Below are 15,460 nucleotides of genomic sequence, written 5' to 3' on the forward strand. Positions count from 1 at the left end.
GTGGGAGACTCGCCAAGTGTTAAGGACATTTAAATGGTCATTGGATGAACAAATGGACAAGAATGGAATTGTTATGGGCTAGGCCAGACCACTGAGAACATTCTTAAACAGGCAGCCCCAGACCAGAACTTTGCAATTTGTTTTGGTGCACGGTGAAAATTACCCAGATTAAGATAGATTAGATTAGATTACTTACAGTGTGGAAACAGGCCCTTCGGCCCAACAAGTCCACACCGCCCCGCCGAAGCGTAACCCACCCATACCCCTACATCTACCCCTTACCTAACACTACAGGCAATTTAACACAGCCAATTCACCTGACCTGCACATCTTTGGAGTGTGGGAGAAAACCGGAGCACCCGGAGGAAACCCACGCAGACACGGGGAGAATGTGCAAACTCCACACAGTCAGTCGCCTGAGGCGGGAATTGAACCCGGGTCTCTGGCGCTGTGAGGCAGCAGTGCTAACCACTGTGCCACCGTGCCACCCTGGGTTGACGACTAGATTTTAAAACAGGCAAAAATTTATTCACAAGGTTACGCAAGGAAATACAAAGAACAGAATAAAGAACCCCTACAGAACTCAGTCTACCCAAACTAGACTTCATTATGCTGTTCTGAATACACGCAACCGTCCCAAAAAGCAAACTCCCTTTAAAACCCACTATAAATGGAACACATGCTTACAGGGTTGAAGTTGAAGGGCAGAAAGAGACAGAGAGAAAGAGTTTCCACACAGCTCCCTGTTGAACTCCTCAGTTCAAGACTGAACTGAACTGCTCAGCTCAGCTCGAGTTGACCACTCCCCTCTCTTTATACAGGTCACTTCTGAAACATGACCACTTTGGCCTGAAGTCTCATCTGTTTACATAGAAACAAAAGGCCTCTCAAAATCCTTTCCATGTCCGCACCAAACCAGACTGATCGGAGCCCGGCCCGGTTTATTACCCCTCTGAAAGAAATCCAGGACAGAGTCTCCTTGAGCCAAGGAACAGCTTATAGGAAAGAAGGGACAAGATTTGTGACAGAATAGTGTAGGTTAGATGGGCTTCAGATTGGTTCCACAGGTTGGTGCAACATCGAGGGCCTGTACTGACTGGAATGATCTATGTTCTATGCTGAATTCATGGTTTTCAAATTTTTCAAATTTCCCATATTTTTCAAATACCTCCCTTTTGAAAGCTCCCACCATCTTGGTAAAATTTCTGCCTCCCTCTAACCCCAGACTCCCTTTGCCCATCAGTTAGGAGATATCTTGCTGCTATTATATAGGGCTGTTGGTGAGACCGCACTCTGGAGTATTGTGTGTGCAGTTTTGATCTCCTTATCTGAGGAAGACGTTCTGGTGATGGAGGGAGCTGAAAAATGTGTTGCTGGAAAAGCGCAGTCGGCCAGGCAGCATCCAATGAGCAGGAGAATCGACGTTTCGGGCATAAGCCCTTCTTCAGGAATGGGGAGGGTGTGCCAAGCAGGCTAAGATAAAAGGTAGGGAGGAGGGACTTGGGGGAGGGGCGTTGGAAATGCGATAGGTGTAAGGAGGTTAAGGTGAGGGTGATAGGCTGGAGTGGGGTGGGGGCGGAGAGGTCAGGAAGAAGATTGCAGGTTAGGAAGGTGGTGCTGAGTTCGAGGATTGGGACTGAGACAAGGTGGGGGGAGGGGAAATGAGGAAACTGGAGAAATCTGAGTTCATCCCTTGTGATTGGAGGGTTCCCAGGCGGAAGATGAGGCGCTCTTCCTCCAGGCGTCGTATTGCCATGGTCTGGCGATGGAGGAGGGCAAGGACCTGCATGTCCTTGGTGGAGTGGGAGGGGGAGTTGAAGTATTGAGCCATGGGATGGTTGGGTTGGTTGGTCCGGGTGTCCCAGAGGTGTTCTCTGAAACGTTCCGCAAGTAGGCGGCCTGTCTCCCCAATATAGAGGAGGCCACATCGGGTGCAGCGGATGCAGTAAAATGATGTGTGTGGAGGTGCAGGTGAATTTGTGGCGGATATGGAAGGATCCCTTGGGGCCTTGGAGGGAAGTAAGGGGGGAGGTGTGGGTGCAAGTTTTGCATTTCTTGCGTTTGCAGGGGAAGGTGCCGGGAGTGGAGGTTGGGTTGGTGGGGGGTGTGGATCTGATGAGGGAGTCACAGAGGGAGTGGTCTTTCCAGAACGCTGATAGGGGAAGGGAGGGAAAGATATCCTTGATCGTGTGGTCTGTTTGGAGGAGGTGGAAATAACGAAGGATGATACGATGTATCTGGAAGTTGGTGGGGTTCTGTCCTGGTGGTGATTGGAGGGGCGGGGTTCAAGGGCGGAGGAGCGAGAAGTGGAGGAGATGCAGTGGAGAGCATCGTTGATCGCGTCTGGGGGGAAATTGCGGTCTTTGAAGGAGGCCATCTGGGTGGTACGGTATTGGAACTGGTCCTCCTGGGAGCAGATGCGACGGAGACGAAGGAATTGGGAATATGGGATGGCGTTTTTACAGAGGGTAGGGTGGGAGGAGGTGTAGTCTAGGTAGTTGTGGGAGTTGGTTGGTTTATAGTAAATGTCCGTGTTGATTCGGTCGCCCGAGATAGAAATGGAGAGGTCTAGGAAGGGGAGGGAGGAGTCTGAGATGGTCCGGGTGAATTTGAGGTCGCAGTGGAAGGTGATGGTAAAGTGGATGAACTGTTCAACCTCCTCGTGGGAGCACGTGGCAGTGCCGATACAGTCATCGATGAAGCGGTGGAAAAGGTGGGGGGTGGGGCCAGTGTAGCTGCGGAAGATGGACTGTTCCACATATCCTAGGAAGAGTCAGGCATAGCTGGGGCCCGTGTGGGTGCCCATGGCTACTCCTTTGGTTTGGAGGAAGTGGGAGGATTGGAAAGAGAAGTTGTTCAGAGTGAGGACCAGTTCAGTCAGTCGAAGGAGGGTGTCGGTGGAAGGGTACTGGTTGGTACGGCGGGAAAGGAAGAAGCGGAGGGCTTTGAGTCCTTCCTGATGGGGGATGGAGGTGTATAGGGACTGGATGTCCACGGTGAAGATAAGGCGTTGGAGACCGGGGAAGTGAAAATCATGGAGGAGGTGGAGGGCGTGGGTGGTGTCCCGAACGTAGGTGGGGAGTTCTTGGACTAAGGGGGACAGGACCGTGTCGAGGTATGCAGAGATGAGTTCGGTGGGGCAGGAGCAGGCTGAGTCAATGGGTCGGCCGGGGCAGTCAGGTTTGTGGATTTTGGGCAGGAGGTAGAAATGGGTGGTGCAGGGTTGTGGGACTATGAGGTTGGAGGCAGTGGATGGGAGATCCCCTGAGGTGATGAGGTTATGGATGGTCTGGGAGATGATGGTTTGGTGGTGGGAGGTGGGGTCATGGTCAAGGGGGCAGTAGGAGGAGGTGTCTGCGAGCTGGCGTTTAGCCTCAGCGGTGTAAAGGTCAGTGCGCCAAACTACTACCGCGCCTCCCTTGTCTGCTGGTTTGATGGTGAAGTTGGGGTTGGAACGGAGGGAGTGGAGGGCTGCGCGTTGTGAGAGTGAGAGGTTGGAGTGGGTGAGAGGGGTGGAGAGGTTGAGGCGGTTAATGTCGTGGTGGCAGTTGGCTATGAAGAGATCGAGGGCAGGTAAGAGGCCAGCACGGGGTGTCCAGGTAGATGGGGTGTGTTGGAGGCAGGAGAAGGGGATGTCAGAGGGTGGGCGAGAATCCTGGTTGAAAAAGTAGGCACGGAGGCGAAGGCGGCAGAAGAATTGTTCGATGTCTCGCCGCATGTTGAACTCATTAATCCGAGAGCGTAGGGGAATGAAGGTGAGGCCTCTGCTGAGGACTGATCTTTCATCCTCAGAGAGGGGGAGGTCTGGAGGGATGGTGAAAACACGGCAGGGCTGGGAGCTGGGATCTGGTGCGGGGCTGGAGCTGGGAGACGGGGCAGAGTTAGGCATGTGGGTGGAGTTAGGCATGGGGGCAGAGTTGGGCATGGGGGCAGAGTTGGGCGTGGGGGCAGAGTTGGGCGTGGGGGCAGAGTTGGGCGTGGGGGCAGAATTGGGTGTGGGGGCAGAGTTGGGCGTGGGGCCGCACCTCCACACACATCATTTTACTGCATCCGCTGCACCCGATGTGGCCTCCTCTATATTGGGGAGACAGGCCGCCGACTTGTGGAACGTTTCAGAGAACACCTCTGGGACACCCAGACCAACCAACCCAACCACCCCGTGGCTCAACACTTCAACTCCCCCTCCCACTCCACCAAGGACGTGCAGGTCCTTGGACCCCTCCATCGCCAGACTATGGCCACACGACGGTTGGAGGAAGAGCGCCTCATCTTCCACCTAGAAACCCTCCAACCACAAGGGATGAATGCAGATTTCTCCACCTTCCTCATTTCCCCTCCACCCCCCCAGTCTCAGTCCCAACCCTCAGACTCAGCACCACCTTCCTAACCTGCAATCTTCTTCCTGACCTCTCCGCCCCCACCCCCACTCCGACCTATCACCCTCACCTTAACCTCCTTCCACCTATCGCATTCCCAACGCCCCTCCCCCAAGTCCCTCCTCCCTACCTTTTATCTCAGCCTGCTTGGCACACCCTCCTCATTCCTGAAGGGCTCATGCCCGAAACGTTGATTCTCCTGCTCCTTGGATGCTGCCTGACCCTGCTGCGCTTTTCCAGCACCACATTTTTCAGCTCTGATCTCCAGCATCTGCAGTCCTCACTTTCTCCTGGTGATGGAGGGAGTGTACCAAGCGTTTATCCTGGCGTGGCAGGACTGATGTATGAAAAGATACTGGATTGGTTCGTGCTCTCTTCACTGGAGTTTAGAACAATGGGGAGGAATCTCATAGAAACCTATAAAATTCTAACGGGAAGGATATTCCTGAAGACTAGGAGTTCAGAACCAGGGGTGACAGTTCAAGGATACGGGCTTAGCCTGTTTCGGATTGAGATTTTGTCACCCAGAGAGTGGTGAGTCTGTGTGATTCTCTGCCACAGAAAGCAGATCAGGCGAAAACTTGGAATGTTTTCAAGAAGGTGTTAGATCTCGCTCTTAGGGCTAAAGGGATCAAAGGGTATGGGGGAGAAAGCGGGAACAGGAATTGGATGATCGGCCCTGATCAGATTGGATGGTGTAGTAGGTATGAAAGGCTGAGTGGCCTATTCCTTCCTCCTACATTTCATGTTTCTCAGGGCAGTTGTGCTCTCAGCTGACTGGGCGCTAAAGTTCAGAATTATTTCTCTAAACTACTCCATTCTCTCTCCCTCTCTCTCTGTCTCACTTTTTCTCTATGTCTCTGTCTCAGTCTCACACTCTCCCTCTCTCCTCCACTTCCCTATCACTCGCTCTCTCTCTCTGTCTCACACGCTTGCTCTCAATCTCACAGACTCTCTCTGTCTCAATCTTATACTCTCCCTCTCACACTCCCTCCCTCTGTCGCATTCTCACACTCTCCCTCTCTCGCCCCGTTTTCCCTCTGTCCCACACACTCTCCCTCTCCTTCTCTCTCACACTCTATCCCCTTTTCTGTGTCAATCTCAGTCTCTCTCTCACTCACTCACACACACACCCTCTTTCTCTCTCTCCCTCTCACACACACTCTCTCTCCCCCTCTCTATCCGTCTCTCTCACACACATTCTCTTGCCCCCAACCCCTCTGTCTCTCTCTGTCAAACACTCTCTTCCTCTCTCTCATACACACACACTCTGTGCCCCTCTCTCACACACACTTTCCCTCTCTATGTCTCAATCTCCCTCTCTGTCTGTTTCTTTCTAAAACCTGTCCGCATTATTCTTTCTTTGACTTGGTGTCAGTGTTTCCCCAATGGCCCCAACCGAAACACAGCTCATCCGATCATACTTTCACTTACCTTACTGTGAGATCTTACTGTGCAGAAATTAGCTGTCACCATTCCCCATATTACATTCCAATAAGGAGTGGGAGTAGGCCACTCTGCCCCCAAGCCTGCTCCACCATTTAATAAGATGACGGCTGATCTCTTTGAATTCAGTTTTCCTATCTCCAATACCTCACCTGAAAAAGTATTCAGGGATCCCGTCTCCACCTCTTCTGAGGTAGAGCAGCCCAAACACCTCACGACTTCCTGAGTAAAAACATTCTCTTCAACTCCATCCCACTGTGGGCGAGCCCGAATTTCAAGCCAATCCCTCCCGAGTTCTGGGCTGACCCATAAGAGGAAAGATCTTTCCCAGGTCCATCTCAAGAAGACCAATCAGGATCGTCCACACTTCAGTCGGGTCTTTGTGTCCTAGGTACCTACAAGACAGTATAAAGGTCCTTCGGCCCATCATGTCTGTGCCAGCCAGAAACACCCACCGATCTCTTCTAATCCCACTTTCAACACTTGACCTATGACCTTGTAGGCCTTGACATCACGAGTGCTAAATACTTCTTCAATGTCCTGAGGGCTTCTGCTTCTAATGCTCTCACAGGCAGTGCGTTCCAGATTGCGACCACCCTCTGGGTGAAAAGGATTCCCCCCCTCCCCATCCCCTCTAAACCTTCTCCCCCTTACCTTAAATCTATGCCCCTGGTCACTCATCCCTTCGTCAAGGGGAAGAGTCTCTTCCTGTTTGAAATAACTCCAGAAAGCCAGTGTCTGTCAACAAGTCGCCCTTTACTGACACACGAGCAGTCCATACCTTCAGTTCTGCCTCACTCAGAGTCAGCTCTCTCTCATGAACTGTCAGTATCTCTGACTGTCAGCCCAGGCTCCTGGATTGGACCAGATTAACAGGCCCAGCCAGGGGAACCCATACTCTGTGAGGCTGACCTCATTTCAATCACTACATCGTCTGCGCCCCTTATAATCAGATACACCTCGGTCATGTCCCCTTCTCAGTCTCAATCTCACACACTCTCACTGTCTCAATCTCATACTCTCCCTCTCTCACACCTCCCCCCCCCCACCCCCACCCCCGCCCCACCCCCCGCCCCACCCCAGTCTGTCCGATCTCTCTCTTCGGAACGAAAAGCCGTCCCTCTGTCTTCGAGTGGAAACAAGCCCATTTATGACCAAACCTCCTCCGTGAGATAACCCCCTCGTTCCCGGTGTGAATCTCCTCCTGTGTCATCGTCACCCTTGGCTAAATAAGGAGGCCGGTACTCTGCCCGCGACAACAGGGAGGAAGTGAGGACTGGAGATCAGAGTCGAGAGTGCGTGGTGCTGGAAAAGCACAGCAGGTCAGGCAGCGTCAGGAATACCCGATGAAGGTCTCCTGCCTGAAACGTCGATTCTCCTGCCCCTCGGATGCTGCCCGACCTGCTGTGCTTTTCCAGCCGCACTACAACAGGGAGGAAGGGGGCACGCCCGGGATTTCTCAAAGGCTTTTTGGGGGGGGGGGGGGGGGGAGCTTGCGTGAGGGCGGCCTGGGGGCTTGCCGCCCGGCGCTGACTTGGCTGTTGCCCGTTTCAGGGAGCTGGAGGCGACGGTCAGCTCGCTGACAGCGGTGGAAGAGGAGAAGAAGCAGCTTCACCATCTCTCAGAGTCCCTGCAGACCAACCTGGAGGTGAGGCGTGGGAAGGGGGGGGACGGGGTCTGCCTACTGTCTCACTTCAGGGGCTCATCCTCTTTTGTGGGAGTGGGGGGGGGGGAGGGGAGAGAGAGAGGGAAGGGGGAGTTTTCCTCGCTTGGCCGACTCTGCTGGTTTCTCTCCCCCCCCCGGCCCAGGCGCTGTCTCACGAGAAGCAGAGGACCTTGGACAGACTGAAGGACAGCGAGCACCAAGCTCAGGAACTGAGCAGCCAGAACGAACACCTCTGCCAGTCCAGCGGAAACCTGAGGACCATCCTCCAGCAGATCGAGGAGGAGATGAGGAAGCTGCAGGACGAGAAACAGCTGGCTGAGGAGAGGTGAGGAATACAGGGGGTGGGCGGTGCTGGGGCTTTTCCAAGTGGGAATGGCTCTCTGTCTCTCTCTCTCTCTCTCCCCCCCACTCCCACTTCGCACAACACGCCCAGGAACTCCCCCAGCCATTCAAACCCCCTCCCTGCCCCGTTTCCTCAGACATTCTCGATAGTCCGGGCAACACATTTTCTCCCCGTTGAAGCACGCGGGGGGGGGGGGGGGGGGGGGGGGGTGTGTGGGAAGGACGCTTTGCTGCGTTAAGGATGCTATACAAATACACCCCGTTTTTGTTGCTGCTCTGACTAGGCCCTGGCACTCAGGAACTGAATTTGCCGCACTCCAGGAGTGAGTGCAAACCGGCAAAGCGCCCGTTGGTTTGTTACCTCCCTTCAAGGACTCTCTCGGCCGTCGAGCGTTCCGGCACGCCCTGAGGTGCGACGCGAAGGCGCTATATCAATGCACGTGCCTGCCTTCCTCTTTCCCCCCCACACTCCCCCCCCCCAACCCTTGCAGGCTACAAGAGAACGAAAAGAGAGCCTGTGCCCTGCAGGAGGAGCGCGAGTTTTATTCCACCCAGTCCCAGGAGCTGCAGGCCTCCCTCTCTGAGCTGACAGCGGAGAAGCAGAAGACCGAGAGCGAGCTGAAGGTGAGAGTGCGCTGCTGGGTGGGTCAGTCAGACCCAGGCGTTCGGGTTGGGGGGAGTACTTACAGGGTGGGGGGAGTCAAAGTGCTGGGCTCTCAGGCTGGTTTGGCAGCAGGACGCTGCACTGAAATGGCAAACACTTGGGAGACCACCCAGTCTGTCTACGCTCAGTCCCACCCAGTCTGTCTACCCTCAGTCCCACCCAGTCTGTCTACCCTCAGTCCCACCCGGTCTGTCTACCCTCAGTCCCACCCGGTCTGTCTACCCTCAGTCCCACCCGGTCTACCCTCAGTCGCACCCAGTCTGTCTACCCTCAGTCCCACCCAGTCTGTCTACCCTCAGTCCCACCCAGTCTGTCTACCCTCAGTCCCACCCGGTCTGTCTACCCTCAGTCCCACCCGGTCTGTCTACCCTCAGTCCCACCCAGTCTGTCTACCCTCAGTCCCACCCGGTCTGTCTACCCTCAGTCCCACCCGGTCTGTCTACCCTCAGTCCCACCCAGTCTACCCTCAGTCCCACCCAGTCTGTCTACCCTCAGTCCCACCCAGTCACCCTCAGTCCCACCCAGTCTGTCTACCCTCAGTCCCACCCAGTCTGTCTACCCTCAGTCCCACCCAGTCTACCCTCAGTCCCACCCAGTCTGTCTACCCTCAGTCCCAACCAGTCACCCTCAGTCCCACCCAGTCTACCCTCAGTCCCACCCAGTCTGTCTACCCTCAGTCCCACCCAGTCACCCACAGTCCCACCCAGTCTGTCTACCCTCAGTCCCACCCAGTCTGTCTACCCTCAGTCCCACCCAGTCTGTCTACCCTCAGTCCCACCCAGTCTACCCTCCGTCCCACCCAGTCTACCCTCAGTCCCACCCAGTCTGTCTACCCTCAGTCCCACCCAGTCTGTCTACCCTCAGTCCCGCCCAGTCTGTCTACCCTCAGTCCCACCCAGTCTGTCTACCCTCAGTCCCGCCCAGTCTGTCTACCCTCAGTCCCGCCCAGTCTGTCTACCCTCAGTCCCACCCAGTCTACCCTCCGTCCCACCCAGTCTACCCTCAGTCCCGCCCAGTCTGTCTACCCTCAGTCCCACCCAGTCTGTCTACCCTCAGTCCCACCCAGTCTACCCTCAGTCCCACCCAGTCTACCCTCAGTCCCACCCAGTCTGTCTACCCTCCGTCCCACCCAGTCTACCCTCAGTCCCGCCCAGTCTGTCTACCCTCAGTCCCACCCAGTCTGTCTACCCTCAGTCCACCCAGTCTGTCTACCCTCAGTCCCACCCAGTCTACCCTCAGTCCCACCCAGTCTACCCTCAGTCCCGCCCAGTCTGTCTACCCTCAGTCCCACCCAGTCTGTCTACCCTCAGTCCCGCCCAGTCTGTCTACCCTCAGTCCCGCCCAGTCTGTCTACCCTCAGTCCCACCCAGTCTACCCTCAGTCCCGCCCAGTCTGTCTACCCTCAGTCCCACCCAGTCTACCCTCAGTCCCACCCAGTCTGTCTACCCTCAGTCCCACCCAGTCACCCTCAGTCCCACCCAGTCTGTCTACCCTCAGTCCCACCCAGTCTGTCTACCCTCAGTCCCACCCAGTCTACCCTCAGTCCCACCCAGTCTGTCTACCCTCAGTCCCAACCAGTCACCCTCAGTCCCACCCAGTCTACCCTCAGTCCCACCCAGTCTGTCTACCCTCAGTCCCACCCAGTCACCCACAGTCCCACCCAGTCTGTCTACCCTCAGTCCCACCCAGTCTGTCTACCCTCAGTTCCACCCAGTCTGTCTACCCTCAGTCCCGCCCAGTCTGTCTACCCTCAGTCCCACCCAGTCTGTCTACCCTCAGTCCCACCCAGTCTACCCTCAGTCCCACCCAGTCTGTCTACCCTCAGTCCCACCCAGTCTGTCTACCCTCAGTCCCACCCAGTCTACCCTCAGTCCCACCCAGTCTGTCTACCCTCAGTCCCACCCAGTCTGTCTACCCTCAGTCCCGCCCAGTCTGTCTACCCTCAGTCCCACCCAGTCTGTCTACCCTCAGTCCCACCCAGTCTACCCTCAGTCCCACCCAGTCTGTCTACCCTCAGTCCCACCCAGTCTGTCTACCCTCAGTTCCACCCAGTCTACCCTCAGTCCCGCCCAGTCTACCCTCAGTCCCACCCAGTCTGTCTACCCTCAGTTCCACCCAGTCTACCCTCAGTCCCGCCCAGTCTGTCTACCCTCAGTCCCACCCAGTCTGTCTACCCTCAGTCCCACCCAGTCTGTCTACCCTCAGTCCCACCCAGTCTACCCTCAGTCCCACCCAGTCTGTCTACCCTCAGTCCCACCCAGTCTACCCTCAGTCCCACCCAGTCTACCCTCAGTCCCACCCAGTCTGTCTACCCTCAGTCCCACCCAGTCTGTCTACCATCAGTCCCGCCCAGTCTGTCTACCCTCAGTCCCACCCAGTCTACCCTCAGTCCCACCCAGTCTGTCTACCCTCAGTCCCACCCAGTCTACCCTCAGTCCCACCCAGTCTGTCTACCCTCAGTCCCGCCCAGTCTACCCTCAGTCCTGCCCAGTCTGTCTACCCTCAGTCCCACCCAGTCTGTCTACCCTCAGTCCCGCCCAGTCTACCCTCAGTCCCGCCCAGTCTACCCTCAGTCCCACCCAGTCTGTCTACCCTCCGTCCCACCCAGTCTACCCTCAGTCCCGCCCAGTCTGTCTACCCTCAGTCCCACCCAGTCTGTCTACCCTCAGTTCCGCCCAGTCTGTCTACCCTCAGTCCCACCCAGTCTACCCTCAGTCCCACCCAGTCTGTCTACCCTCAGTCCCACCCAGTCTGTCTACCCTCAGTCCCACCCGTTCTGTCTACCCTCAGTCCCGCCCAGTCTGTCTACCCTCAGTCCCACCCAGTCTGTCTACCCTCAGTCCCACCCAGTCTACCCTCAGTCCCACCCAGTCTGTCTACCCTCAGTCCCGCCCAGTCTGTCTACCCTCAGTCCCACCCAGTCTGTCTACCCTCAGTCCCACCCAGTCTGTCTACCCTCAGTCCCACCCAGTCTGTCTACCCTCAGTCCCACCCAGTCTGTCTACCCTCAGTCCCGCCCAGTCTGTCTACCCTCAGTCCCACCCAGTCTGTCTACCCTCAGTCCCACCCAGTCTGTCTACCCTCAGTCCCACCCAGTCTACCCTCAGTCCCACCCAGTCTGTCTACCCTCAGTCCCACCCAGTCTGTCTACTCTCCGTCCCACCCAGTCTACCCTCAGTCGCACCCAGTCTGTCTACCCTCAGTCCCACCCAGTCTGTCTACCCTCAGTCCCACCCAGTCTGTCTACCCTCAGTCCCACCCAGTCACCCTCAGTCCCACCCAGTCACCCTCAGTCCCGCCCAGTCTGTCTACCCTCAGTCCCACCCAGTCTGTCTACCCTCAGTCCCACCCAGTCTACCCACCCTCAGTCCCACCCAGTCTACCCTCAGTCCCACCCAGTCTACCCTCAGTCCCACCCAGTCTACCCTCAGTCCCGCCCAGTCTGTCTACCCTCAGTCCCACCCAGTCTACCCACCCTTAGTCCCACCCAGTCTACCCTCAGTCCAGGGCATGGACCAGGTGAACAGACAAGGTATTTTCTGTGGGGTGGGGGAGTCCAGAACTAGAGGGCGTAGGTTCAGGGTGAGAGGGGAAAGATATAAAAGAGACCTAAGGGGCAACATTTTCATACAAAGGGTGGTACTTGTATGGAATAAGCTGCCAGAGGAAGTGGTGGAGGTTGGTACAATTGCAACATTTAAAAGTTAAAAATCACACAGCACCAGGTTATAGTCCAACAGGTTTAATTGGAAGCACTCGCTTTCGGAGTGACGCTCCTTCATCAGGTGGTTGTGGAGTACACAATTATAAGACACAGAGTTTACAGCAAAAGTTTACAGTGTGATGTAACTGAAATTATACATTGAAAATACCTTGATTATTTAAGTCTCTCATCTGTTAGAATGCCCATGATAGTTTCACTTCTTTCACGTGTTAAATCACAAAACCTTTTTTAAAAGTTACATTCTCAGGTTAGCTGTAACAATTGGTGTCAGCCCAGGTAATGTGTTGCGATGTTGAAGGTGTTAGCCCCCTGTGTTCCCTGTCAGTGCCATAATGTTTAGACTGATTCTAATCTAAAAAATGAGTTAACAGGATCTTACATGGATTCATGCAGTTTTTGAGCAAAGTACAATGTAACTCTGCAAGTACAAATTCACCCCACAAATGTTTATGTGGATGTGTGCATCTGGATTTTTGTGTGTGTGTGTATGAGTGGCTGTGTGTGTATCCTACACACACACACATATACACTCTCTCTAACAGCCACTCACAACCCCCACCCTAGACACACACACATTCTCCTACAGACACACATACTTCCACATGCATCTTCTCACAGACTTAGACACTTTATACACAGACACACACACACACACACACCCACGCGCACAAAATCCCAGATACACACAAATACATATACTCTTGTGGGGTGAATTTGTACTTGCAGAGTTACAGTGTACTTTGCTCAAAAACTGCATGAATCCATGTAAGATTCTGTTAACTCATTTTTTTAGATTAGGATCAGTCTAAACGTTATGGCACAGACAGGGAACACAGGGGGCTAACACCTTCAACATCACAACATCTTATCTGGGCTGACACCAATTGTTAAAGTCTGAGAATGTAACTTTTTAAAACAAGTTTTGTGATTTACCTATGAAAGAAGTGAATCTAACATGGTCATTCTAACAGATAAGAGACTCAACAATCAAGGTATTTTCAATGTATAATTTCAGTTATATGACACTGTAAACTTTTGCTATAAACTCTGTGTCTTACAATTGTGTCCTCCACAACCACTGATGAAGGAGCAACGCTCCGAAAGCTAGTGCTTCCAATTAAACCTGTTGGACTATAACCTGGTGTTGTGTGATTTTTAACTTTGTACACCCCAGTCCAACACCGGCATCTCCAAATCATGACATTTAAAAGGCATCTGGATGGGTATATGAATAGGAAGGGTTTAGAGAGATTTGGGCCAGGTGCTGGCAGGTGGGACGAGATTAGGATATTTGGTCAACATGGACAAGTTGGACCGAAGGGTCTGTACGTCTCTATGACTCTATAACTTAAACCTGGGTTTGCCAGTGCAGTCCTGAGTGACAGGTGAGTCAAAACTGAGAGGATCAACCCAGATAGAGTTGGACACAAGCTATAAGTTAGACAAAGCAATGGAAAGATGGACCATGTCGGTACCAGATGTTGTTAGCTCTCTCTTACGCAAGTTGACCTTTTCTTCCCCCCCTCCCCCCCCCCACCCTCAACCCCTGCCAGGAGGAGATTAAATCCCGTGCGGAGTTGGAGCGGAGACTCCAAGAGGCGGAGGATGCTTTGCAGCGGCTGGAGCAGGGCCTGAGCTCGGCCGAGCGTACGGTGGAGAAAAACGAGCGAATGAAAGGAGATGTGGGCGAATTGAGGAGTAAGTGACAGTGGCGGCTGAAGGGTGACTGGAGCTGAGGGGCAGACACTGAGGGAGGAATTGAGACTGGCGCTCCCTCCCGGCACTGAGGGATTGCTGCTCTGTTGGAGGAGCTGCCGTCTTTCATTTGAGCCAAGAGACTGAAGTCCAGTCTCACCTCACCCGATGGAGAGACTGTGGGTCAGTGGAAGATGGGCAGGTTGGCATTCCCCTCATCTCCCGGTCAATACTTAGCAAGTAAAATTCATGGCAAGAAAGGACTTGCATTTGTCTAGCAACGTTCAAGACTTTGTGGCTTCTTGATGAGTCACAGTCATCGGGAACGTGGCACCAAGCTATACACAGAAAGATCCCATGGCAGTGATGCAGCGACAAGTTGGCGAGTACGTTAACGTTGGCCAAGAAATTCACTGAGCTGTTAGTCAAGAGGTAGGTCTTAAGGGAGAGGTTAAGGGAGGGAATTTGAGGGTTTCAGGCCCAGGCACTTGAAAACATGACCATTGGTGGCTGGATGAAGGGGAATGGGCAACTGGACAGGTACCGGATCGAAGGACCACAGGCTCTGAGCGTCTGTCGGATTGGAGGCCATATGCAAAATGAGGAGGGGGTGAGGCCATGGGTTGAATGTGAAAACAAGGGCAATAGTTTTGAGAATCGAGGCTGGGTTGAATACAGGTCAACGTAAAGCCCGTGGTGAAAGGTGTGAGGGCAGCTGAGGAGTGGATGTGTGTATATATTCTTGGAGTGTCTGGGATTCGGGGCTCCACGTGGTCTTTTATTGGTGGAAGAAGACCATTCCAATAGCCTAGGCGTTCCGTATCTCTCCCCACCTTACTCCCCTTCAGTTAGGTCCTCCCCAAAACTCACCTCACCACTCCCACATCCACTGGTTTCTCCCACACGTTGTCCTGTTAAAGGCCGGTGGGTGTGTTGTCATGGGTGGAGTGCAGGCTCACCCAGGAGACAGTGAGGTCTGTGGGTGCTGGAGATCAGAGTTGAGAGTGTGTTGCTGGAAAAGCACAGCAGGGTCAGGCAGCATCCCAGGAGCAGGAGAGTCGACGTTTCGGGCAGGAGCCCTCCATCAGGGTGGAAACGTCGATTCTCCTGCTCCTTGGGTGCTGCCTGACCTGCTTTTCCAGCAATGCACTCTCAACACCGCAAGGCTCATCCAGAAGAGGGTTCCTTTGCTGTCGAACTCAGGACATGTTTGGGAGGTTGGAACCCCCCACTCTCTCAACAGGGCCAGGGGCTCCGAAAAGAGGCAGAGAGATCACCTGCAACTTGGGAACGGTCGCCTTAGTTCAGTGAGAGCCAGCGGAGTCAAACAAACCAACATTGGGTTCACTCGAAGCTGCCGAGCTGGCTGACAGAGTGACCTAAAGCGTAGGAACAGGAATCGGCCGTTCGCTCCTGCATTGGCCAATGTCCCCACCGTTCGTGGGTGATCTGCTGCAGGCCCCAGCCTGTTTATCATCAGCTTCCCACGGCCCTCACCTGCCCAAGATTTCCAAAATCGATCGAACCCCCCCCCCCCTCGCCTTAAA

General features: G+C 54.4%; 1 protein-coding gene across 3 annotated transcripts in view; it reads left to right on the forward strand.

Annotated features, from left to right (window-relative positions):
- Positions 1-15,460, forward strand: part of LOC140475968 (pleckstrin homology domain-containing family D member 1-like) — a 260,006-nt gene that overhangs the window by 225,422 nt on the left and 19,124 nt on the right. For all 3 annotated transcript variants that reach the window (XM_072567875.1, XM_072567876.1, XM_072567877.1), the window contains 4 exons: positions 7,377-7,470; positions 7,632-7,813; positions 8,322-8,454; positions 13,772-13,916. In XM_072567875.1, coding sequence (XP_072423976.1) covers positions 7,377-7,470; positions 7,632-7,813; positions 8,322-8,454; positions 13,772-13,916 — 554 coding nt within the window. The remainder of the gene's footprint in view (positions 1-7,376; positions 7,471-7,631; positions 7,814-8,321; positions 8,455-13,771; positions 13,917-15,460) is intronic.

The sequence above is a fragment of the Chiloscyllium punctatum genome, chromosome 4, assembly GCF_047496795.1.
Source record: "Chiloscyllium punctatum isolate Juve2018m chromosome 4, sChiPun1.3, whole genome shotgun sequence".
Classification (NCBI taxonomy): Eukaryota; Metazoa; Chordata; class Chondrichthyes; order Orectolobiformes; family Hemiscylliidae; genus Chiloscyllium; species Chiloscyllium punctatum.